This window comes from Heteronotia binoei, chromosome 6, assembly GCF_032191835.1.
Source record: "Heteronotia binoei isolate CCM8104 ecotype False Entrance Well chromosome 6, APGP_CSIRO_Hbin_v1, whole genome shotgun sequence".
Taxonomy (NCBI): Eukaryota; Metazoa; Chordata; class Lepidosauria; order Squamata; family Gekkonidae; genus Heteronotia; species Heteronotia binoei.
In genome coordinates, this window is record NC_083228.1 from 8,225,190 (window position 1) to 8,250,712 (window position 25,523).

The 25,523-nt window shown below is 45.4% G+C and overlaps 1 protein-coding gene across 4 annotated transcripts in view; it reads left to right on the top strand.

Moving 5' to 3' along the window:
* MAPK8 (mitogen-activated protein kinase 8) overlaps positions 1-25,237 on the top strand; it is a 34,582-nt gene extending 9,345 nt beyond the window's left edge. For 2 of the 4 annotated variants that reach the window (XM_060241012.1, XM_060241015.1), the window contains exons 5-11: positions 2,418-2,583; positions 7,394-7,465; positions 15,008-15,190; positions 17,081-17,205; positions 20,793-20,856; positions 22,498-22,575; positions 24,861-25,026. In XM_060241012.1, coding sequence (XP_060096995.1) covers positions 2,418-2,583; positions 7,394-7,465; positions 15,008-15,190; positions 17,081-17,205; positions 20,793-20,856; positions 22,498-22,575; positions 24,861-25,006 — 834 coding nt within the window. In that variant the 3' untranslated portion in view covers positions 25,007-25,026. Of the gene's footprint in view, positions 1-2,417; positions 2,584-6,982; positions 7,055-7,393; positions 7,466-15,007; positions 15,191-17,080; positions 17,206-20,792; positions 20,857-22,497; positions 22,576-24,855 lie in introns of all 4 variants that reach the window. The other 2 variants (XM_060241014.1, XM_060241013.1) reach the window with 2 other exon arrangements.
* The last annotated feature ends 286 nt before the right edge of the window (positions 25,238-25,523 follow it).

Consider the following 25,523-nt stretch of genomic DNA (forward strand, 5'->3'; position numbering starts at 1 on the left):
ACCCTTCCTCTAAGGGCAAGGGTCTCTTCCTGGCAGCAGCTCCTCCTCAGCTCTGCCTCCTAGGAAAAGAACACCCACTTCCTGGGCTTAGCCTTTATATATTCTCTTCCCAGGCCCCTCCCCTCTCTGGGCCTGTTTCCCTCCAAAACCCCTGCTACCTAATCAGAGGGATAGAGGGGATCCTGGGAAATGTAGGCTCTTCCCAGTACTCCTAAGGAGGCTTCCCTGGGGCCTGCAGGCCTTGCTAGGCCCAGGACACTGACTCAGACCCTGGGTCCATTGAAGATAGTATTGTCTACTCAGACCAGCAGTGGTTCTCTGGGATTTGGAGCAATGGTCTTTCTTATCGCCTCTTACCTGAGTCTTTCTGTTGGAGATGGCAGGGAACGAACCTAGGGATTGAAACAGATGCTCATTCACTGAGCTCAGGCTCCTCCCCCAGACGGTACTCTTCTAATACTTATCCTTGTGAAAGATGACTCTGTAAAATGCTGTGGTGTGATATAGCTTTGAATCAGGACTGCCTAGACCAGGGGTGTCAAACATGCAGCCCAGGGGCTGAATCAGGCCCCCGGAGGGCTCCTATCAGGCCCCCGAGCAACGGGCTCTTTTCTGCTTCCTTCTCCCTCTCTCTTGCTTCCTTCTGCATAACAGCTTGCTTTGCAGGGCTTGCTCAATTGCACAGGAGATACAGAGCAAAACTTTGATTTTCTCCATTGGTTGAGGCTCCTCCCCCTCCGGTCCCTGGGGAGGGAGGGAAAGAGCCAGAGCTTCCTTTGCCCAGTTCCCTGGATCCCACCAGAGGAATAGAATGAAAGCACTTTTAAGACCAACAAGTGCTACTGTTTTAAGCATGTTTTTATTTTTTAAAACAAAATCTTTAGTCATGTTTGTCCGTGTCCTTTTAAAAGTTCATCTCTCTCCTAGCTGATCTTAAATAGGTACACACATGGCCCAGCCCGACACAGCCTGGCCTGGCCCGACAAGGTCTCATTTATGTCAGATCCAGCCCTCATAACAAATGAGTTTGACACCCCTGGTCTAGACCCTCCTCCAAAGAAGGGGACAGAAATGGGTGTTTCCCAAAGCTGGTGGGGCCCTGTCAGAAGTGGCAACAAGGAGCCCAGTGTGGTTTGAAATATTTATATGTCGGCACAAGCGCATTTTTCCAAACATTTCTAAGGATGCACTTTACTTGCAAGGAGCATTTTAAAATTTGCCTAGGAAGAGAGTTTTGGCATATATCTAATTGCAGAATTTGTGATTTGGGACAAACCTTTTTCAATTGATTGGAACAAGCCTATTCTAGCGGACTTTATTGTGTAAATGAAAACTACTTGTGATATATGTAACTGATACGTGCTATTGGATTGTGATATTTAGATTGTGAAGCACGTAGATGGGTTAATAAAAATGTCCATTGTCTAAACGTAAAATATAATCCTTAGTAATTCATTCACGTTTGATTTATTCACGTTTTAAGAATACAGCAGTTATATTCTGCTCCAGGATGGTTCATTCAGTAGGGGGAAGAAAGAGAATGAAGGCCAACAAAATTTTCTGCCCAGGCTGCTGACACAAAAGGCCTTAAAATTATGACAGAGCAATCACAAGCTCCTTTACCTCCCCCTCACCCCCCACAACAGACACCCTGTGAGGTGGGTGGGGCTGAGAGAGCTCTCCCTTTCAAGGATAACCCCTACAAGAGCTCTGGCTGACCCAAGGCCATTCCAGCATGTGCAAGTGAAGGAGTGAGTAATCAAACCCGGTTCTCCCAGATAAGAGTCCGCACACTTAACCACTACACCAAACTGGCTCTCACACCAAACTGTAGTGGAATGTCAAATAGTACCGCCATGGCTGCAGTTATATATATTCAGTTGTTTGGCTATTAAAGCCAAATAAATCAATAAGACATGCCAGAACCAAGAGTTTTGCCAAATGCCAGCTTCCTTTTTGGAGAATCCTGGGTCTGATCTCTCTTCAAATGCCTCCAATATCATTGACCAGCTGTATTATTTTTGCTGGTACCATTCATTTCATTTGGCTTGTGCCAAGTAGATTGTATCCTGAATTACTTCTGCAGGCAGATCCAAAGTCAAGACACAATGCCAGGCAGTTTTACAGCAAAAAGTTCTCTTTAAAAGCTCATTGCAAATTCTTGTAAAGTTCTACAGCATATTTAAACCTCTTGGTTGGTGTTGCTTCTTGCTGCTGTCCGTGCTGTAACCACCCCGCACCTGCTTCCTTCTTGTTTGCTCTGCACATTTTCCAGGTGACATCAGATCTATGAAAGGAGAAAGTTTTCTGCAGATGAGTCCAGTTATATTTGCGATCCCAGGATGAAGCTTGGTTTTTGTATCGTTTTCATGCTTGCCTCGGAATGATGTGCCTTTCTCTGTTATCTTTTTAAAAAGGATTTGAAACCAAGCAATATAGTAGTAAAATCGGACTGCACTTTGAAGATTCTTGACTTTGGACTGGCCAGAACTGCAGGGACCAGTTTTATGATGACCCCTTACGTCGTGACTCGTTACTACAGAGCACCAGAAGTCATCCTGGGGATGGGATACAAAGAAAACGGTTAGCAGGCTCTCACGTTTTTATATCGTACAGCTTACGTCTTCTCTCTTTCTCTCTTTCTGCCTCTCACCTTTGTGCGCTGCATTTTACGTCTGCCTCAATCTCTTAAAACCTTTTTTAAAATAAGGGTGCAACCTAAATATGTAATGCATTCAATCTACGATGGTGAGGTTGAAAACCAAGTAGAAATATCATTGCTGTGCTACATTGGTTGAACCCCATGGCGCAGAGTGGTAAGATGCAGTACTGCAGTCCAAGCTCTGCTCATGATCTGAGTTTGATCCTGGCAGAAGCTGGATTCAGGTAGCTGGCTCACGGTTGACTCAGCCTTCCATCCTTCCGAGGTCAGTAAAATGAGCACCCAGCTTGCTGGGGGGAAAGTGTAGATGACTGGGGAAGGCAAGGGCAAACCACCCCGTGAAAATGTCGTGATGCGACGTCACCCCAGAGTCAGAAATGACTGGTGCTTGCACAGGGGACTACCTTTACCTTTTTTTTTACATTGGTGATAGTGTTCAGACAAAATGTAGAATGCTGTTTGGGCTTCTTTTGACAATAAGAAACTCATTTCTCTCTGTTTTGAAAGTTTGCTTTGATCAGCAACTTAAGTGTTGTTTGAGATGCAGCTGAGTTACTTCTTGCCAACAACAGCATGCAAAGAATGCAAACATGAATTAACGAGATCAATGTTCAAGAGAACAGTCAGGATTTTCTTACCTCTGGAAGCCCAAATAGTTATAGATAATAGTTAAGAATTGTAGTAAAAGACAAGGCAGTGTGCTAGGCATTGGTAACCCATCCCACCTCCCTGAGACACATCTTTAACTGTCATAGCACAGAGAGTGCCAGCCTTTAAGTGCCAGCCTGGAGAGCCAGCCTGGAGAGCCAGTTTGGTGTAGTGATTAAGTGTGCGGACTCTTATCTGGGAGAACCGGGTTTGATTCCCCACTCCTCCACTTGCACCTGCTAGCATGGCCTTGGGTCAGCCATTAGCTCTGGCAGAGGTTGTCCTTGAAAGGGCAGCTGCTGTGAGAGCCCTCTCCAGCCCCACCCACCTCACAGGGTGACTGTTGTGGGGGAGGAAGGTAAAGGAGATTGTGAGCCGCTCTGAGACTCTTCAGAGTGGAGGGCGGGATATAAATCCAATATCTTCTTCTTCTTCTTAAGTAAAGAATGTGTCGAGGTTGGCTCTGCATCCAAGTGGATAGATTTGCAAATGCCTGATTTCTCTTTCAGGATGAAATGAGGGATGAGGAATGCCTGCACAGGTATTTATACTGAGAGGAAATCTATAAGGATTGCCATTAAATAATAGTCTTAACTATCACGGCAGAGAGGAATTACTCAGCGGGCTTTACAATGTTGATTTATATCAGAAAGACGTGAGTGGCTAGATAGCCATCTCTTGTTTAGATGGAGAAATGTTTTTCTAGAAGTATTTCGATTAGTGCAGGGGTGGGGAACAGTGGCTCTCCAGATGTTTTTTTTTTTGCCTACAACTCCCATCAGCCCCAGCCACTGGCCATGCTGGCTGGGGCTGATGGGAGTTGTAGGCAAAAAAACATCCGGAGTGCCACTGTTCCCCACCCCTGGATTAGAAGAAACAACCTGCTCGAGCACCCATATTAGATTGTGCAACTGAGGTCTGTGAATGCAACTCAGGATTAACTGCTGTGGTTTTTACACATTCATCAAAACAGTGCTTGGCGAAGTCGGCAAAATTCCACCTCTGAAAAACACTCCAAGCTGTCTTTCTGTAACACCATTCTCGTGTGTTACTGGAGACCATTTGGCTGAAGTCTACATGGAGTCTATATGGAGCCACCAAAGTTCTGGCATTCTTGGTGTTTAATTAAAATAGCAAAGCAAAAACGCTTGTAGATGCTTTGCGTTGGGCATGATGTGTTCACTGTCACTGCTTCAGCACGCCTTTTCTTGACATGATCTTTCACAGCAATTGCGTCACTGAACTGCTGTTACCATTAGTTGGGTCACTTTAAATGCTTTCCTTTAAGATGAAACATCTTAATATGGTGGATAGGGTGAAGACTTGGTTATCTTTTTCCTTTCTGCAACATTTTGAGATGCTGCTAGTAAAATTGTCTCAAGTAGTTCGTTGCAAATATTTTTAGTTTTTACGCTGCCACTAGGCTCTTGGTTTTGTTTGCAACACCATGGTTGTGTGCAGGGTTTGTCGCCTTGGAATGACTCCCCGCAGCTTCCCCACTCGCATCCCACTGCTCTTCTGCCATTCCACATCTACACAGAGTCGTCCAAAATTCTTCATTTGTCTCTAGATGATGAAAATTTATGCTTGTGTTTTAAATACTGGCATCCTATCTTTCCCCTTTTACTAAAGTGGCAACCTAAAACAGGTAACAGCATCATGGATTTTAAAGAAGTGCACTGAAACCAAAGCCACTGTTTTTTTTTTTTTAAAGGAAGAGGCGGGACAAGACGGCACCTGCCCATTTTTTGGCAGCTTGTGTCTCTGTCTTCAAGCTGGCTCCAGAGTCAGCTCACTAAAAATGAGGATGGTAACTTGGTACAGGTGGTCACAGCTGTAATGCAGCCTCCTTCCCTCTCTGATGGTCAGGCAGCTGCAAGTCTCAGTGGTAATACCCTGGGGGAGGAAGACCCCCTCCCCCTTTGCCCTTGCAGAGCAAGGTGTTCTTACAGGTAACCTCCTTTATGCCAGGGTTCCTTACAAGGCTTCTCAACTAAGCCTGCATGGTCTTGTTCTTTGCAGACCCCATTAGAGACAGAGTTTAGGGGAAATGTATTATTTGCAGGGCATCTGTTTGCCCTGTACATTGTTTTTTAAAGAACTCTGGCCTCCATATACAATGGATCTCTCCCCACCCCCCTGCTTTGCAAGAAGAAAAGTAACATAGCTGGAATCTTCATCTGCCTACCTTTTCTTTCTCACAGAGGGGTTTAGCATGGGAGCAGGGTTCCCTCTAAGCTGAGTTAGCATGAGCTAGCTCACGGATTTTTAGCCTCCAGCTCACCCATTTTTGTCTTAGCTCAGGTAGGATGACCGCAGAGCAAAATGATTTGTGCAGTAGCTCACCACTTTAATGCCGGTAGCTCACAAAGTAGAATTTTTGCTCACAAGACTCTGCAGCTTCCAGGGAACATTGCATGGGAGATAATTCAAAAAATGCAATATGCACATGAATTCTGGAACGGGACGTGTGTCGTCGAGATGTCGGTCTTCTGCTGCATGGGGGGAATGGGAAGCCCTGCCGTCTGCCTTCTGGGCTGCACAATCAGCAGTTAATTCCCTTCAGACTAAACCTGTTGCATGGATGTCAGGGGCATTTGGCATCAACCGGCAGCTACAGATTTCAAAAATGAAAACAAGATGTTTTAAATGTTCTCATCTCTTTGCAAAGGAGATACTGTCCCATGAAAAATTAAAATATTTTGATTGTCACATGTATTTCACAGTGATAGCCGCAGGGTCTGTGAATTTGCAGGACTTTTTTTGAGCAGGAGCACAGTTCTGGCTGGCTGAACATCAGGGTGTGTGGCCTAATATGCAGATGAGGTCCTGCTGGGCTTTTTCTACAAAAATAGCCCTTGTGGGTTGTGTTATTCAAGGGGGAGGGGATGACTTTCAATATTAGCTATTTGAGAAGCTCTTGTAATACGAGAAAGACGAATACAAAAGCTAAGCAGGGTTTTTTCCCCTGCAATCTTTTTTAAATGCAGTTTATGATAGCTTGCTAGTTAAGCTTTGCTAGTAATACTTTAGTTTTATTCAGGTGGGTAGCCAGGTTTGAGTCCAGAACGAGGTTTGAGTCCAGTGGCACCTTTAAGACCAAAGAAGTCTAATTCTAGATATCACCTTTTGTGTGCATGTTGGTCTTCAACAGAGGTGGCCCAGCTGTGCCTCAGGAAACTGAAATGGCCAACTGATTACTGAAAAGCTATATTGCCTCCAGACCTTTTCCAAGCTGTTTTCAAACCTCTTAGATGACCTGTAAATTGCTTTCTGTACCATGCCTACTAATGCCAGCCTTTGGAAAAACAGTTAAGTTACAGCTGCTTATTCACCGTTCCTTTGTGAACCAAATACGAAAAAGATGACCATGTTCCCAGGACTTCTCCTGTGCTGAAGGTCGGAGAAATATCTGGGAGCCGTGCAAAAATGCAGTGTTTCTATTAAACGGTTCTGTTTTATTTCCATAGGATTACACCTAAGAGATTTCTCTAGCAAATTGCACTTTGCGTCTGTGTGCGCGCTCTAAAATAGATCCCCTGGCTCAATACCATGATTCCTTTGGTGCTTTTCTCTGCACTTTGATAGGATGCAATCTTGTCTTGCTGCTTTTTTTTTTTTATTTCTAGTGATGGTTTGCTTTGCTTCTCTTTTTTTGTGCTTCAAACATAGTGGATATATGGTCTGTTGGGTGCATTATGGGAGAAATGGTTTGCCACAAAATCCTCTTTCCAGGAAGGGACTGTATCCTTATGCTGCTGCAGCGTTGCTGAACTTTTGGTGGCTTTTCTTGGTGGTTGGTTAATGATTTCCTCTTGGGCAAATGCTTCCGGGGCACCTTTCTGTAACTTCCTTAAAGGCCTGTGAATTATTTCCTTCGGCATAACAATTTGGTTCTACTGAGGCTGCATCTAGCAGTAGGAAATAGTCTCTGCTGGTCTAGTAACACATCTTCACCCTCATCCATTATCATCTGGCATTGCTTTTTTTAATCACTTGGTTTGTTAGTTCCTTCCCCCGGTCCTTTAAAGCCCTTCCTGCCTTTCTTTCAGTGAGTTTAACATCATTGCATTTTGTTTTCAGTTGACATTTGGTCAGTGGGGTGCATCATGGGAGAAATGATCAAAGGTGGTGTATTATTCCCTGGTACAGACCGTATCCTTGCTATGAGCCTGGAATGGAAATCTGAAAGCTCAACATGTATTCAGGCATTTTTCCTTTTCAACTGCCCAATAAGCCTATCTGCTAACTGCTGCGGTTTTAAAATCATAATTCTTTAAATGTTTCCATTAGGAAGATCACAGCTTTATATAATGCTGTTTGCTTTAAAGACCAGTTCTGGATTGTTGTGCTGATTGTCCAAGTGGGACAAACCAAGAATCATAGAGAAGGTAGAGAAAGAAGTACTTTTCTCCCTTTCTCATGATATGAGAACTTGTGGACATTCAATGAAATTGCTGAGCAGTCGGCTTAGAACTGATAAACCAAAGTACTTCTTCATCCAAAGAGTGATTAACACATGGAATTCACTGCCACAGGAGGTGCCGGCGGCTACAAGCATAGACAGCTTCAAGAGGGGATTGGATAAGCATATGGAGCAGAGGTCCATCAGTGGCTATTAGCCACAGCTTATCATTGGAACTCTCTGTCTGGGGCACTGATGCTCTGTATTTGTGGTGCTTGGGGGGGGCACAGTGGGAGGGCTTCTATTGTCCTGGCCTCACTGGTGGACCTCCTGATGGCCACTGTGTGACACAGAGTGTTGGACTGGACGAGCCATTGGCCTGATCCAACATGGCTTCTCATGTCTGGGGCAGTGATGCTTTATCTTTTTGGTACTTGGGGGGGCAAGAGTGGGAGGACTTCTGTTTCTGCTGGTAGATCTTCTGATGGCACCTGGGTTTTGGCCACTGTGTGACACAGAGTGTTGGACTGGATGGGCCATTGGCCTGTTCCAACATGGCTTCTCTTATGTTCTTATGAGACACAGAGTGTTGGACTGGATGGGCCATTGGCCTGATCCTACATGGCTTCTCTTATGTTCCTATGTTCATACGAGCAGGTGGTATGTTTCAGGCATCCAAGACTCTAGTCCACCTCCTCCAACTGAATAAACCAAAAATTATCACCCCAAGCCAGCACCGACTTGTTCAGTACTAATGTAGAGTCCAAGTCTTGTGTGAGATTTTGTCTGCAAAATATCGAGCAAGCTGGTCAGAGGGGGCCACCAAGTAGTTCACCTCCTCCTGAAGGCTGGTTCCCACCAGGCATCAAACCTCCTGGAATAGCTCCACTGGCCTGCGCTGTGGTGGCAAAGAAGTGTTGTTTCTTTTCAGCACCACCACCAGTGCATAGCAAACTTTTAAAACAAGCTCTAGCCCATGTCTCATCCGACTCCTCACAGTTCTTTCTCCACTGTCGAGAAGCATCTCTCTTTTTGTTTAAACAATTTTATTGATAACATATGGTAACAATTTCCATTAATAACTTCTTTTCATCTATCCCATATGCTTCTTTCTAATCACCCCTCCCCCCGTTACTTGACCCCTGCCAGTGTTATTTACTCAAAATACTAACATTAAAAGGTACCCTTAATTACTAAGAACTAAAATTAATATTCTTCTTTCTTCTAAAGTTTAATCATTATCAAAAATTGTCCAAAGTCCTTTTACTTTCCACTCGTCTTCTACATAACTTCTAAATTTTTTCCATTCCCTTTTAAAATCTACTAAATCATAGTCTCTTAAAGTTCTTGTTAATTTGTCCATCTCACTCCATGTCATAACTTTTACAATCCAATCCCATTTTTCTGGTATTTTTTCTTGCTTCCGTAACTGTGCATATAGTGTCCTTGCAGCTGAAAGCAAGTACCAAATTATAGTTCTATCTTCTTTTGGAAATTTTTCCATTTGTAATCCCAACAGAAAAGTCTCTGCAGCTTTCTTGAATTCATATCCCAAGATCCTAGAAATTTCTTGTTGAATCATCTGCCAATACTTTTTCGCTCTTTCACAAGTCCACCACATATGGTAGAAAGAACCTTCATGTTTTTTGCATTTCCAACATCTGTCTGGCATCTTGTTATTCATCTTTGTCAATTTTTTAGGAGTCATATACCATCTATACATCATTTTAAAACAGTTCTCTTTAATACTCTGACATGTTGAAAGTTTCATAGAGTTCTTCCATAAATATTCCCATGTATCCATCTGTATTTCTTTATTTACATTTATTGCCCATATAATCATTTGAGATTTCACTATTTCATCTTCTGTAGACCATTTTAAAAGTAACATAAGTTTTTGAAATTAATTTGTCATTAACTCCAAGCAGAACTTTTTCCATTTCTGTTTGCTCTCGTCTTATTCCTTCAGTTTTAATATCATTTTCCACCAAACTCTTTATTTGTTGCATTTGAAACTAATCGTATTTGTTATTCAACTCCACAGCAGTTTTCAGTTCTATTTTGCCACTTTGTATTTTTAATAGTTGATTGTATGACAGCCATTTTTCCTCACCTGTCTCAGCTGTTATTTTTATCACTTCTGCTGGCAATATCCATAATGGTTTTCTTTCTTATATTTCATCCAGGTATTCAACAAATTATTTCTTATATAATGGTGAGAGAAAAATCTATCCATCTTTTTCTTCCCATAATATATATAAGTGTGCCAGCCGAATTTATTTCCATGACCTTCCAACACTAAAAGTTTTTTATTCAATAGTGTCACCCAATCTTTTATCCACACTAAACAAACTGCTTCATGATATAATCTTAAATCTGGTAATTGGAATCCTCCTCTTTCTTTACCATCTATTAAAACATTCATTTTAATCCTTGGTTTCTTCCCAGCCCATACAAATTCCGAGATCTTCCTTTGCCATTTGTTAAATTGTTTACTGTCTTTCACAATCGAATAGTTTGAAACAAATACATTATTCTCGGCAAAATATTCATCTTAATTGCAGCTATTCTTCCAAGCAATGACAAGTTAAGCTTATTCCATTTTATCATATCTTCAACCATTTTACGCCATAGCTTTTCATAGTTGTTTTTGAACAGGTCAATATTCTTCATTGTTATTTCCACACCCAAATGTTTTACTTTAGAGGTAACTTCACATCCTGCTAGTCTCTGCAACTCCTTTTGTTTATTTACTTGCATATTTTTACATAAAAATTTTGATTTTTCTTTATTAACATAAAATCCCGCCAGTTCTCCATATTCTTGTATTTTAGCTAAAAACAAAGTTGTTACTTGTGTAGGATTTTCATTTATAAACATTATATCATCTGCAAATGCTCTATTTGTAAATAAATCCTTTAACTCTCAACCCTTTTATTTCTTTATCATCTTGTATTTGCATCAATAAACTTTCAAGAGTCATTATAAACAACAAAGGTGAAAGCGGACAACCTTGTCTTGTACCTTTGCTGATTATCATTTCATCTGTAAGATCTGCATTTATACATAAGCTTGTACGTTGTTCAGTATATATTGCCTTTATTATTCTTATAAAGTTTTCCCCCAACTCTATTTTCTCCATTACTGCTACCATAAAGTCCCAGTTCAAATTGTCAAAAGCTTTCTCTGCATCCGCAAAGAATAATGCCACTTCCTTCTCTGGATGTCTTTCATAATATTCTACAATATTTACAGCAGTTCAAATATTGTCTCTTGTTTGCCTTTTAGGGAGAAATCTCGCTTGGTCTTCCTTTATGAAATTTATTAAATATTGTTTAAGTCGTTCTGCCAAAATTCTTGTATATATAGTCATTATTTAGTAATGAAATTGGTCTATAGTTCTTTACATTCGTGACATCTCTATCTTCCTTAGGAATCCAAGAAATTACAGCTTCCTTCCATGTATTTGGTATTTTCCCTTTTATTCTTATCATATTCATCAATTTTTGAAGTTTTGGTACTAATTCTTCTTTAAAAATTTTAAATTTTTTTGCCGTATATCCATCTTTTCCAATTTTCATTGCGTTAATCGCTGCTTCAATTTCTATTTTTTCAATTGGATCATTCAAAATTTTTTTCATATACCGGTATTCAGTTAAGGGTGCTATTTTAATCTTTTGCAAATACGCTTCCATCCTTTCCTTCTTTACTTTAACACCTTTAAATAATTTAGCATAGTACTTGAAAAATTCTCTCTTTATTCCTTCTTGATCTACCATCTCTCTTCCATCAACCACAATTTTATTAATAATTTACTTCCTCTCTTTTTCTTCAGTTGCCAGGCCAAATACTTTCCAGGTTTATTCGCTTCCTCAAAGGACTTCTGTTGTAATTTTTTCAAATTCCATTCCAATTCCTTATTTAACAAATGTCTCATTTGTGCTTCTAGTATTGTAATCTTCCTTATAATTTTCTTTTTATCTGGCCTTTTCCTCAGTTCCCCTTCTTTTTTCTTTATTTCATTTTGGACATATGACATATGGACATATGAAGCTGCCTTATACTGAGTCAGACCCTTGGTCCATCAAAGTCAGTATTGTCTACTCAGACTGGTAGCGGCTCTCCAGGGTCTCAAGCTGAGGTTTTTCACACCTATTTGCCTGGACCCTTTTTTGGAGATGCCAGGGATTGAACCTAGGACCTTCTGCTTCCCAAGCAGATGCTCTACCACTAAGCCACCGTCCCTCCCCTTTTGAATGTCCAACATCTGTTTTTCTTTTGCCCTTTTGTTCTTATTGTTTAATGTAATCAATATTCCTCTCATTACGGCTTTATAAGCATCCCACACCATCTGAAATTCTATATCATCTTTATCATTTATTTGGAAGAAAGCTTTAGTTTCATTTTCTAGAGATGTCACTAATTCTTTATTTTGTAGTAAATCTTCATTTAATCTCCATCTTCTTACTTTTTTAGACAATTTTGTCATCCATAATATTGGGTTATGACTTGCACCTCTCTTGTCTCATTATCTCCTGCAACCCATCAGTAAACTGGAGAGGGTGCTAGGAGAAAGCATGTGAGCCACCCAAGTCATCTCTTCGTTCTAGAGGTCAACAAGGGCATTGCAATAGGGGAATTGCCTAAGGCCGTCTGTAAACCATTTGGATCATTTAGTCAGCGCCCCACCCCTGCAGAATCTTGGTACACCTGTAAGTCTGAACCCAGCAGAGAGTGATCCCTCCATGTCTGGGGGCTGCCCTCAGTTCCTTTACCTTGAGATCACCTCCCTACCCAGAACAGAATATCAGATGAAGAGTGGGTGACCCTCACGCTCTTCCTGTGGACTGTTAGTTATTAAAATCCTGCTAATTTGTATATGTGCTTTTTTGTATGGCTGAATGAAATATGTTTTCAAGATAGAGACGAGTGAGCATTGCAGGCCAGGGGGAGGGGCACTTTTGTGGTATTTCACTGACTCAGTTTAACACCATAAACCAGTCAGCTATTCAATAGTACTGAGGGGAGGAGAGATTTCTGAGAGGGGTGACATTGGGGCAGCAGAGGCAGCAATTGTTTTAAAAATAATATACCGAGTCCGGTACAAGGTGCTGGTTATTACCTTTAAAGCCCTATATGGCCTAGGACCTGCCCACCTTAGGGACCGTCTCTTCCCATATGCCCCCCAGAGAGTGCTGCGATCTGGCTCTAGAAATCTGCTTGTAATCCCCGGGCCAAAGGAGGCCCGGTTGAAGTCAACTAGGGACAGGGCCTTCTCGATCACAGCCCCTTACTGGTGGAACCAGTTACCCGAAGAGGTCAGAGCCTTGCGGGACATTAGACAGTTCCTCAGGGCCTGTAAGACAGTCCTCTTCTGGTTGGCTTAAACTGACCGGCATTGAAACATTGAAATATTCTGACGGAAGACTATAAGATAGCGCACTGAGACTGATTGATGTATTGATATATTAGTTGTTTTAATTATGTAAATTACTGTTGTATTTTAATTCTTGAATTTTATTGTTAGAATTTTTATGTTGTGAGCCGCCCTGAGCCCGCTTTGGTGGGGTAGGGCGGGATATAAATGAAATGAAAATGGTATTTAACAGCTCCAGACAGGAGTGTGGCGTTAGACACAGTGGCTCCTGGAACCACCTGAAGGTTGCAAAAGGTGTGTGAACTTGGGAGTGGGTCAGGTTTGCTTATCTTTTGAACTGGCCCTCGTGGAATGCACAGTGGCTGCTTGTCAAGTGTTTAGAAGTCATCTGTGCAAACAGGCATGAGGACAGGATGGGTGCAAGGTGAGAACAATGATGAAGCCAAGACTGCATTTATTTGTTTAAAGCATTTCTATTTGCTGCCTTTCTTCCTTATGGAGCTCAAGGGGGCATACAAAATGCAATTTACCGTGTGGCCGCCCTCTAATTTTCTTCTCCGTTGTGCTTGTTGAAAAGAGGCAGCTGAAGGTATTTCTCTCAGGAGGAAGGTTACACCCTGTGAAACCTTGCTGTTCCTATTCCACCTAGGCAGTGCCTCTCTCTTACTATGCACATTTACTCAGATGTAAGTCCTACTTTATTCTGTAGGGGTTACTCTCAGATAAAGTGTGCATAAGACTGAAGACAAACAGTGCAGTTCTTTTGAGCCAGTTTCGTGTCATGGTTAAGTGCGCGGACTCTTATCTGGGAGAACCGGGTTTGATTCCCCACTCCTCCACTTGCAGCTGCTGGAATGGCCTTGGGTCAGCCACAGCTATTGCAGGAGTTGCCCTTGAAAGGGCAGCTGCTGGGAGAGCCCTCTCAGCCCCACCCACCTCACAGGGTGTCTGTTGTGGGGGGAGAAGATATAGGAGATTGTAAGCCGCTTCAGAGAGAAGGGCGGGGTATAAATCTGCAGTATTCTTCTTCTCATTAGGGAGCAGCGTTCAGAAGAGCCACAGCATCTCTACACTTGTGGCTCCTGAGCCACGGTGTGAGTGTCGCTGGTTTACGGTTCTTGAAAATAAGAATAAATCGTTAGTCTGACAGACCTTTCTTTCTGCTTTGGTGGGCAGATTAATAGCCTCCCATTCCGTAGGAGGACACAAGTGCCTGTTTCGATTGAGTTTTGAAATATTTGAGCATCTCACATAGTTGCTTTTCCAAACCATTCCTGTATGATTCTGCCCAGCCTTAGCTGTTGTGATCTGCTGTTAAGAAGCAACGTGTCAAAAGGAAGCCAGCGTGGTACAGCGGTCAGAATGGTAGACTTGGATCAGAGAAACCCAGGCTTAAATGACCTTGGACCAGTCATACACTCTCAGCTTTATCTGCTTGTCAAGGTAGTTCAGTGTATAAAATGAGGAAGGGAAAAAAACCATGTGCTCCTTGGCATAGCAGTGAAATAAAAACCCCGCAGGTAAGTAGGTAAACATAGGGAGCAGGAGTCCACCAGCGGCTATTAGCCACAATGGTCAGATGGAACATTATATCTGAGGCAGTGATGGTTTGTGTTTTTGGTGCTTTGGGGGCAACAATGGGAGGGCTTCTGGAGTTCTGGCCCTTTTGGTGGACCTCGTGGGGGCACCCTGGGTTTTGGTCACAGGGTGTTGGACTGGATGGGCTGTTGGCCTGATCCAACGTGGCTTCTCTCGTGTTCTTAGATAAAGGGAATAGCTTTGCAATTTCTAAATCATTGTCGCTCTGATACAGTAATTGCCGGCCATAATTGCTGGGCTCATTGCTTTGGCTTTGACACAGCCCTTTGCTCTCAGCATTAGAGATGTAATATTTTCCTCAGCTGCTTGACCTCAGATATTGACCAGTGGAATAAAGTTATTGAGCAACTAGGGACCCCATGCGCTGAATTCATGAAGAAGCTGCAGCCAACCGTCAGGACGTACGTGGAGAACAGGCCGAAATATGCCGGCTACAGTTTCGAAAAGCTCTTCCCAGATGTCCTGTTTCCAGTTGACTCTGAGCACAACAAACTGAAGGGTGAGATATCTGTGCGGTGTGACAGTTTGAATGTTCTTTCGCGTAGCCCTGCCCAGGCAAGCCTGATCTCGTCAAATCCTGGAAGCTAGGCAGGGTCGACTCTGGCAAGTGCCGTATTTTTCGGATCATAAGACGCACTTCCCCCCCAAAAAAAGTGGAGGGGAAGTGTGTGCGTCTTATGGAGCGAAGGTATCTTCCTCGGGGGGGGGGGGGGGCGATCCGTTGCCTCCGCCTCTGATCCCGGCGCTTCCCCCGTGCCTGCCTGCCTGGCTCCAGCTTCTTCCAGCAAGCGCTGGGATCGCTCCATGCAGCCCCCACCACAAACCCAGCGCTTCGCGAGCGCCGGCTGCGGAGAGGGCAGCGTGCTTCCTCCGTGCCTGTCTGCCTGGCTCCAGCTCTGACGCTTACAGCAAGCACCAGGATCGCTCCCTCTGCCCTCTGATCCCAGCGCTTGCTTTAAGCATCAGAGCTGGAGCCAGGCAGACGGGCACGGAGGAAGCACCCGCCCCCTCCGCAAACCCAGCGCTTCGCGAGCGCCGGCTGTGGAGGGAACAGCGTGCTTCCTCCGTGCCTGTCTGCCTGGCTCCAGCTCTGATGCTTACAGCAAGCGCCAGGATCGCTCCCTCCGCCCTCCTATCCCAGCGCTTGCTTTAAGCATCAGAGCTGGAGCCAGGCAGACAGGCACGGAGGAAGCACGCTGCCCCCTCCACAGCCGGCGCTCGCGAAGCGCTGGGTTTGCGGTGGGGGCAGCGTGGAGCGATCCCAGCGCTTGCTGGAAGAAGCTGGAGCCAGGCAGGCAGGCGCGGGGGAAGAGCCGGGATCGGAGGCGGAGGCAGCGGATTGCCCCCCAGGAGGAAGGTGCGTCCTATGGTCCGGAGCGCCTTATGGTCCGAAAAATACGGTGCTTGGATGGGAGACCTCCTTGGAATACCAGAAGTCAGCTTGCCTCAGGAGGGGTGTGGGGGGAGCCAAAGCAGTCATCCCACTGGGAACCCTTGAGAGTGGTGTTTTGGTTAGCTTTGGTAGCATCTTTTCAACTAGAAGCAGAGATGGGATTTGTTTTTTTAGTCAGCGGTCTCCTTCATTTGCCTGTGAATTTGTTACCCAAATATGAGCCCATGTCTTTCATCCCTGGAGCCAAGGGGAATAGCAGCCACCAAGGCCTGCGATGAGGAACTGGGCACACCCTTCTCTCCCCAGTGCGTTCGTTATTCACTCTTGCTGCCTGGAAGATCCAGGAACTGCAGATTTCCCATATCTTAGGTGAAAAAAGGGCTGAATCCCTAGGAATAAAAATGGAGGGGGGGGGAGCTACCTGGCCCTCAGCATTAAGTAGAATCCTTTGGGGGTAGGAGCTGCTCCTCCCTCTCCCAGGGCCATCATGGCAGCCATTAGACCTGGAGGGTGGTTGGGGAGAGGACTTCTGACATCAGTGGCTGGAGCTGTCTTCATGGTGTCAGGTTCCTTGAATTGAAGACCCAGTGCTAGGAAAAAGACAGCGTACAAAAACATTTAATTTGGTGCAGCTGTTCAGTGGCCACCTCAAACCACCCTTCCCCATGATTCAAGGCACCTTACAACAATAATCTTAAACTGCCCTGTGTTAATATGGGATTTGGCCTTATCCCTGATGTATTTCCAGGCCTTGAATTCAGCAGGAGCTCCCAGGAGCACAGCTCCTGAACCTTTCTGAGGGTTCCCTTTCCTCCTCCCCCCCACCTACCTACCTTGTCCATTGAATAGCAGGTCAGCTGCATAGCAATCCCCGGATGAGCTCCACCACCTATTTTTCTACAAAATGACCCCTGTGTATTTCCTCCTGCGACTTCCTGTACAACTTTTTTCCTTCCACTTTTTAAATATGTCGTCAATTCGATGCTCCCCTTGCAGCCAGTCAAGCCAGAGATTTGTTGTCCAAAATGCTGGTGATCGACGCATCAAAAAGAATCTCAGTGGATGAAGCTCTGCAGCACCCATACATCAATGTCTGGTATGACCCTTCGGAAGCAGAAGCTGTAAGTTGTAGCCTTTGGATGCTGTACCGCTCCCTGCGCCAATTGTAATGCTTAGTGCTGGAAGTGCCTTTATGTGTCTGCTGCAAGCAGCTCGTGTGACGTGCCCTTTCTTTGCCTGTTAACTGTATTTATTGTCCTCATTTCTCACAAAGACTGCAGGAGGATTGCAGGATGTAAAAACTGTCAACATAAGACTATACAAAAGCAGCCCAGTAGGGTAGATTACAAAAATTAGGAAACAGTTCATAAGTAATAGTTATAGATGACATAAGACTATACAAAAGCAACCCAGTAGGGTAGATTACAAAAATTAGAAAACAGTTCATAAGTCATAGTTATAGATGACTTGAAGACAACTTAATCTTTGGAGTGGAACTGTTTAATTCCACCCCCCCCCCTCATGCTAAAGCAGTTTTATGAAAACCTTTATCAGAACTGAAGGAAGGGACTCTTTAGGCGAGGGGGAAGGGTCAAGAAAAGGGCTAAATGTCCCCTCCTCCCTGATTCTTACATTGACCCTTGGGTTTTGCTGGATTCTAGCAATGACAGCAAATTCCTAAACATGATTTGCTGCAGAGCATTGTGATGTCTTTGCATCTAGTTTGTGATCTCCGATTGTCCGGGCTCACTCAAGAAACACTGAAAGTAGAGGGAAAATGTAAGCTGTGAAGCAGCGGAGAGGAAGAAAACAGTGACTGCAGACAGTTGCAGAGAAAAAGGTCAAGGTAGTCCCCGGTGCAAGCACCAGTCGTTTTCGACTCTGGGGTGACGTTGCTTTCACAACGTTTTCATGGCAGACTTTTTATGGGCTGGTTTGCCATTGCCTTCCCCAGTCATCTACACTCCGCCCCCCTAGCAAGCAGGGTCCTCATTTTCCCGACCTCAGAAGGATGGAAGGCTGAGTCAACCTGGAGCCGGCTACCTGAATCTGATTCCGCTGGGATCGAACTCAGGTTGTGAGCAGAGGGCTCTGACTGCAGTACTGCACCTTTCCCACTCTGCGCTACGGGGCTCAGGGGTTAATTATGAAATGTCTTCAAAGGCAGAAATTGAATTTGCTGAACTTTGGGCTCGGTACTTCATTTTGCCTTTTGGGGTGGGGGGGTGGGGGGGCTCTTGTTGATTACAAAGTACAGAATTGCCAAGTTACAATTGCAGAATAATTATTTGTTTGTTGGTTTGATTTTTAAATCGCCCTCCCTGTAGGACAGGCTCAGGTGGTGTACATCAAAATTCCACATGGAATATCTTTAAATGGAACTAAATCCTCAGGGCCAGATGAATTGCATCAAGGGTTCTAAAAGAGCTTGCGGATGTAATTTCTAAGCTTCTGGTTATTATTTTTGAGGATTCTTGGAGAACAGGAGAGGTGCCGGAAGATTGGAGGCGGGCGAATGTTGTCCCTATCTTCAAGAAGGGGGAAAAAGACGACCCGTCAGTTTGACGTCTATACCTAGAAAAGTTTTAGAACAAATCATCAAACAGTCGGTCCTGGAACATTTAGAAAGAATGGATGTGATTATTAAGACCCAGAATGGTTTTCTCAAGAACAAGTCATGCCAGACTAACCTGATCTCCTTTTTTGAGAAAGTGACTACCTGCTGGATCAGGGAATGCTGTAGACATCATTTATCTTGATTTCAATAAGGCTTTTGAGAAGAATTCACATACTATCCTTGTTGACAAGCTGGTAAAATGTGGCTTGGTTCTGTTACCGTTAGGTGGATCTGTCACTGGTTGATGGATTGTACCCAAAGAGTGCTTGTGAATGGTTCCTCATCCTCTTGGAGAGGAGTGACAAGTGGAGTGCCACAAGGATCTGTCCTGGGACCTGTTTTGTTCAACATCTTTATCAATGATTTGGATGAAGGAATAGAGGGAATGCTTATTAAATTTGCAGATGATACTAAATTGGGAGGGGTTGCAAACACAAAAGACAGAAACAGGACAGGCTGGGAAACTGGGCTAAAATCAATACAATGAATATTAACAGGGATAAATGTAAAGTTCTGCATTTAGGGAGGAAAAATCCAATGCATGGTTATAGGATGGGAGAGACTTGTCTTAGCAGTAGTATGTGCAAAAAGGATCTAGGGGTCTTAGTGGATCATATGCTGAACATGAGTCAACCGTGTGATTCGGTGGCTAAAAAGGCAAATGCAATTTTGGGCTGTATCAATAGAAGTATAGTGTCCAGATCACGTGATGTGATGGTATCGCTTTACTCTGCTCTAATAAGACCTCACCTGGAGTCTTGTGTTCAGCTTTGGGCAGCACATTTTAAGAAGGATATAGACAAGCTATATATCCAAAAGAGTACGACGAAGATGGACACCAAGTCCTATGAGGAAAAGTTGAAGGAGCTGGGGATGTTTAGCCTGGAGAGGAGGCAGCTGAGAGGTGATGTGATCACCATCTTCAAGTACCTGAAGGGCTGTCATATAGAGGATGGTGTGGAATTGTTTTCTGTGGCCTCGGAAGGTCAGACCAGAACCAATGGGTTGAAATTAAATCAGAAGAGTTCCCGTCTCAACATTAGGAAGAACTTCCTGACCATTAGAGCGGTTCCTCAGTGGAACAGGCTTCCTTGGGAGGTGGTGGGCTCTCCTTCCTTGGAGGTTTTTAAACAGAGGCTAGATGGCCATTTGACAGCAATGAAGATCCTGTGAATTTTGGGGGAGGTGTTTGTGAGTTTCCTGCAATGTGCAGGGGGTTGGGCTAGATGACCCTGGAGGTCCCTTCCAACTCTATGATACAATAAAAAATTGAAAAACAGAAAAGTACAAGAAGAATACAGTGGTAGCCTTAACATTAAAATAATTTGATATTTAACATTCTTGCTGTAGTTTTCACCGTCCTCCTGCTTTTGAATGTTCTAAATTTGAAAATGTGGCTGTTCTAAAGCTGAGGTTCTGTTAGCTTCACTGGGTGCCATGGTCATTCTGTCATGCCATTTGCTTCAGAGAGCAGCCGGGAGCTCTCACGCCAAATCTTTACTCCCAGGTGGATGAGCGATAGGTTCAGGATGGACAAAAAGAAACACTTCTTTACGCAAGGGATGACTGAAATGTGGGGTCTGCTGCCAAAGGATGTAGTGATGGCCACAGGAGCAGATGGCTTTAAAGGGGGGGGTTAGACAGATTCACGGAGGAGAGGTCTCTTAGTGGCTACTAGCCACAGTGGCTGAAGGGAACTTCTGCATCCAGAGATAGTGAGCCTCTGAATCCCAGGTGTTCTTTAGTAAGCGGGATGGATCCATTGGGACTCTCATGCTTTTTACTGAATCTGCCAGTGACCGTTTCCCTCCATCCAAAGGTGGCAACACTCCCTTCCTTGCCAGGGTCACTTCCATCATGCCAAGATTCTGCTTCAGCCACCAAGCCATAATAGCTGGCTACTGGCCTAACACAGGCACAGCACGTTTTGGTGCTGAATGAAGAATCAGGCGCAGAGGTAAACCCACCGGTGTCAACCTGTCGGAACCCGTCCCCCGTTTATTCTGAAATTGAGAGAGAGTTGGCTTTTCTTTAGAGTGACTCGTACTGCCTGTGTTCAGCCTGAACTGTTCTGTTCTGTTCTGTTCCCAGCCTCCTCCAAAGATACCAGACAAGCAGTTAGACGAACGAGAGCACACGATAGAAGAATGGAAAGGTGAGAGCCCTCTTTTCTCTTCCAGGTGAGAGGCTAGGCAGTGCTATCGATAATGAAGCCTTTGTGGTGTTGAGCTTGTTATTTGAAGACTCTAAAGAGAACTGCAGCCATCCTCATAAACCGTGTTAGGAATAGAGATGCCTAGAGAGCTGCCACTTTGACAAGCTTCTCATTTGTAGGAGTCAAATTGCACCTTTGAGAGCAACAGGGTTTTATTCAGAACGTGAGGCTTCATGTGCTCCAAGCACACTTCATCAGACGAGGAATCAGCTACAGTGAGCAGAGCTACGTATAGCTGGTAGGCAGTGGTTTACCTACCAGCTATATGTCGCTCTGCTCCCTACCTGATTCCTCATCTGATGAAGTTTGCTTGGAGCACACAAAAGCTTACGTCCTGAATAAAGCTGAGTTGGTCTCAAAGGTGCAACTTGACTCCTACTTTGTTCCACTGCTTCAGGCCAACACGGCTGCCCACTCGGAGCTATGCTGCTTCTTTGCAAGCGGTGACCAGACAGCCTATTGGTCAGTGGGCTTTACAGCCATCTGCAGTCTCTGCACATTCACAGGAACAGGCTATTTGCAGCCATCAGAAGCCAACTCCCAGCAATGAGGGCATCTTTGGGAGTTGACTTGGGAAAATTTTGCTCTGTTATCTAGCACAGGGCGGGGGGAAGGGTCAGGAGCAAACTCCCAGCTGATCAGCTGGAAGATTGCTCATTCTGCAAGCTTAGCTGCCTCCCAGACTTGCTGAGATACGTGGGGATGGGGAACAGAAGCCCAGCTGGTTTTGCTTCAGGTTTCTCCACCCCTAGTTTGTCAGCTTGGGGGGGGAAGGAGAGAAACTAGCTCTTTCCTCTCTCCCATTTGCATTCCAGAGATTAAAAGCTGCGCTTCCACCCCTCCTGGCCAGGAGGTCTGGGGAAGAGAAAGGAGCTCTCGGTTTTGCACTGCAGACCTTAAAAGCCCTGCCCTTGACCCTGCTCAGCTTGGAGAGGGAGAGGGTTATGAGCCCTTTTGTAACGTAGAACTCAAAAACCTTTGCTCCGTTTGGATGGAAAGAGAGAGTTCCCTTTTGCAGCTTTACTGTGTAGTTATTTTGCATTGAAGAGCCTGAGAATTTAGGAGGAGGTATTTGTGAGTTGACTGGGAAAAGCAATGGCAAACCACCCCGTAAAAAGTCTGCCGTGAAAACGTTGTGAGAGCAAAGTCACCCCAGAGTCGGAAACGACTGGTGCTTTACCTTTTTTAAACATTTGTGAGTTTCCTGCATTGTGCTGGGGGTTGGACTAGATGACCCTGGAGGTCCCTTCCAACTCTGTGATTCTAAGGGTGGGGCGTATAAGAACCCCACTCACAGCTGCTCCGGGATCAACTGTGAGTTGGCTTGTTTTGTTCCTGAGGAGCATGTGCAGAATGAGCCACTGAATAACTCCTGAGGAGTGCTGTCTTCTTCACTGCCCAGGTCTGGTGGTGTGGAAGAGGTGCCTTGCTGAACTCAAGGGATATGCTTCATTCTCTGCCAGCTTCTTGTTTGCAGGAGTTGCCTGCCTCCAGAGCTGGCACCTGAGGGCTCGTTTGAGAGTGCTTCTCTGGCTTGTTTGGAATGCTGGGCAAGTGATGCTGCCTCTAATGCATTTTCAGAGTTGATCTACAAGGAAGTCCTGGACCTGGAAGAGAGAACCAAGAACGGGGTTATACGTGGGCAGCCGCCTCCTTTAGGTTGGTTACAATACCGGCACTCTTGCTCTGGTTACCACTAACTAAAGAAATGAAGGGAAGAACTCCTCCAGTCTATTTGTTACACACGTCTGTTTCTCTTGAGCTCTTGATCACGCCCCTTTTGGATGGAAGTAGCAGGTGGCTTAGAAGCACAAACAGATCCAGGTCTCCTGGAATGCCAGGGAGGGGACTGGCACATCGGGGGTGGCGTCTCCTCTTGGCAACAGGAAGGGTCAGGTTTTTAGGACAGCTTTGAGAAGCAGCTGCCTAGCTTCCCACACCAGCCTTGTTTGGCTAGTAGATCCCTGCATTTCTCAGTGTTCCCTCTAAGCTGCGGAGTCTTGTGAGCAAAAATGCTACTTTGTGAGCTCCTGGCATTAAAGTGGTGAGCTGCTGCATAAGTTAGTTTGCTCTGGGGGGTCATCTGTCCTGAGCTAAGACAAAAAAGTGTGAGCTGGAGGCTACGAATCTGTGAGCTAGCTCACACTCACTCAGCTTGGAGGGAATGCCAATGCTGTTGGGCTTCCTGGTTGGAAGAGATGACGCAGCTGCAGACAGAGGCCAGACTTGGCTGGCTGGCTGGCTGATCATTTCACCGTAGTAACCAGGTAGATCTGCAGCAGGCAAAGAGGGCTTGGGAATCAATTCTGCATGTCCCCAGCGGTCAGAAATAGCACTTCACTAGCGGTGGTGGAGCCTGCCATCCAGTCGCAGCCAACGTATGGCAACCCCTTGGAGTTTTCGAGGCAAGAGACCAACAGAGGGGGGTTGCCGTTGCCTACCTGTGTGTAGCGACTCTGGGCTTCCTTGGCGGTCTCCCATCCAAATATTGACCCTGCCTAGCTTCCAATTTCTGACCAGGTGGGCTGAGCGGGGGCCACGCAGGTGAGGGCGGCACTCAGCTAATGTGGTAAACTCTCCCGCTCGGTCAATTGGAAAGCATTCGGCGGGAGTTCCGAGCCACTGCAGTAATTCTAAGCTTTGTGCTAAGCACTTTACTGATTATTCTAGAGGAAAAAATATTCCATGGACAGTTTTCTTTTTCATTTTTTTTTTTATGTCATCGGGTGCATGTCTAGTGTGGAGAGCCGGTTTGGTGTAGTGGTTAAATGTGCGGACTCTTATCTGGGAGAACCAGGTTTGACTCCCCACTCCTCCCTTTGCACCTGCTGAAATGGCCTTGGGTCAGCCAGAGCTCTCTTATCTGGGAGAACCGGGTTTGATTCCCCACTCCTCCACTTGCAGCTGCTGGAATAGCCTTGGGTCAGCCAGAGCTCTCTTATCTGGGAGAACCGGGTTTGATTCCCCACTCCTCCACTTGCACCTGCTGGAATAGCCTTGGGTCAGCCAGAGCTCTCTTATCTGGGAGAACCGGGTTTGATTCCCCACTCCTCCACTTGCACCTGCTGGAATAGCCTTGGGTCAGCCAGAGCTCTCTTATCTGGGAGAACCGGGTTTGATTCCCCACTCCTCCACTTGCAGCTGCTGGAATAGCCTTGGGTCAGCCAGAGCTCTCTTATCTGGGAGAACCGGGTTTGATTCCCCACTCCTCCACTTGCACCTGCTGGAATAGCCTTGGGTCAGCCAGAGCTCTCTTATCTGGGAGAACCGGGTTTGATTCCCCACTCCTCCACTTGCACCTGCTGGAATGGCCTTGGGTCAGCCAGAGCTCTCTTATCTGGGAGAACCGGGTTTGATTCCCCACTCCTCCACTTGCAGCTGCTGGAATGGCCTTGGGTCAGCCAGAGCTCTCTTATCTGGGAGAACTGGGTTTGATTCCCCACTCCTCCACTTGCACCTGCTGGAATAGCCTTGGGTCAGCCAGAGCTCTCTTATCTGGGAGAACCGGGTTTGATTCCCCACTCTTCCACTTGCAGCTGCTGGAATGGCCTTGGGTCAGCCAGAGCTCTCTTATCTGGGAGAACCGGGTTTGACTCCCCACTCCTCCCTTTGCACCTGCTGGAATGGTCTTGGGTCAGCCAGAGCTATCATGAGGAGTTGTCCTTCAAAGGGCAGCTGCTGGGAGAGCCCTCTCAGCCCCACCCACCTCGCAGGGTGCCTGTTGTGGGGGAGAAGATAGAGGAGATCGTAAGTCACCCTGTGATTCAGAGAGAAGGACGGGGTATAAATCTGCAGGCTGCTTCTTCTTCTAATTCTCTGTGGCTAATGAGACATGATGAGCAGCTGGTTGCATGAGTTGGGACAGTCAGTGTCTGATGGGCATGAGCCCCAAAGGAGGCTGGTCTCTCTGTCACTCACTGGCTCCTCTGTCTCTCATAGCACAGGTGCAGCAATGATCAACGGCTCTCGGCACCCCTCTTCGTCGTCCTCCGTCAACGACGTGTCTTCGATGTCTACCGACCCAACCTTGACTTCCGATACAGACAGCAGTCTAGAAACATCCACAGGCCCTCTGAGTTGCTGTAGATGACGACTGGAAGAATTGGGCGGGGGAGGACGGGGGGGGGATTGGGTTGTTTTAGTTACCTAAATCACTGGTGATATTTTGGGGAGGGGGGAGTTCAGACGCAATTGCGGGATTCATTTCGGAGTGCCCCTTTTAAGCTGTCAGTTGCGTTACAAGCAAGCCGCAGTGCTTTCCTGTAATTAAGTTGTACAGTGTTAATTTTTACCGTGGGTTTTAAAATCCGCATATGTTTTACTACTGTTTTGAGGCTGACTTTATTTTTATTTTTTTTACACTGCCTTTGTAAGACTTTTATTCATTGTAACGTTCAGTCCGTTATATCACAATTTTATTTATGGTTTTTCTGGATTTTTGGTTAGGGGATCTGTCAATGTTTACAGGCCCTTTTGCAGCCCATCAGCTTAATCCTTCCTCTCCAGCCATGTGGCTAATTATAACTCCAGGGACGGCAGCTCTGAACGCAGGACTCCTGTGGTGTAACGGGAGCCTTATGAAAGCCCTGGCAGCGTTGCGTCAGGAG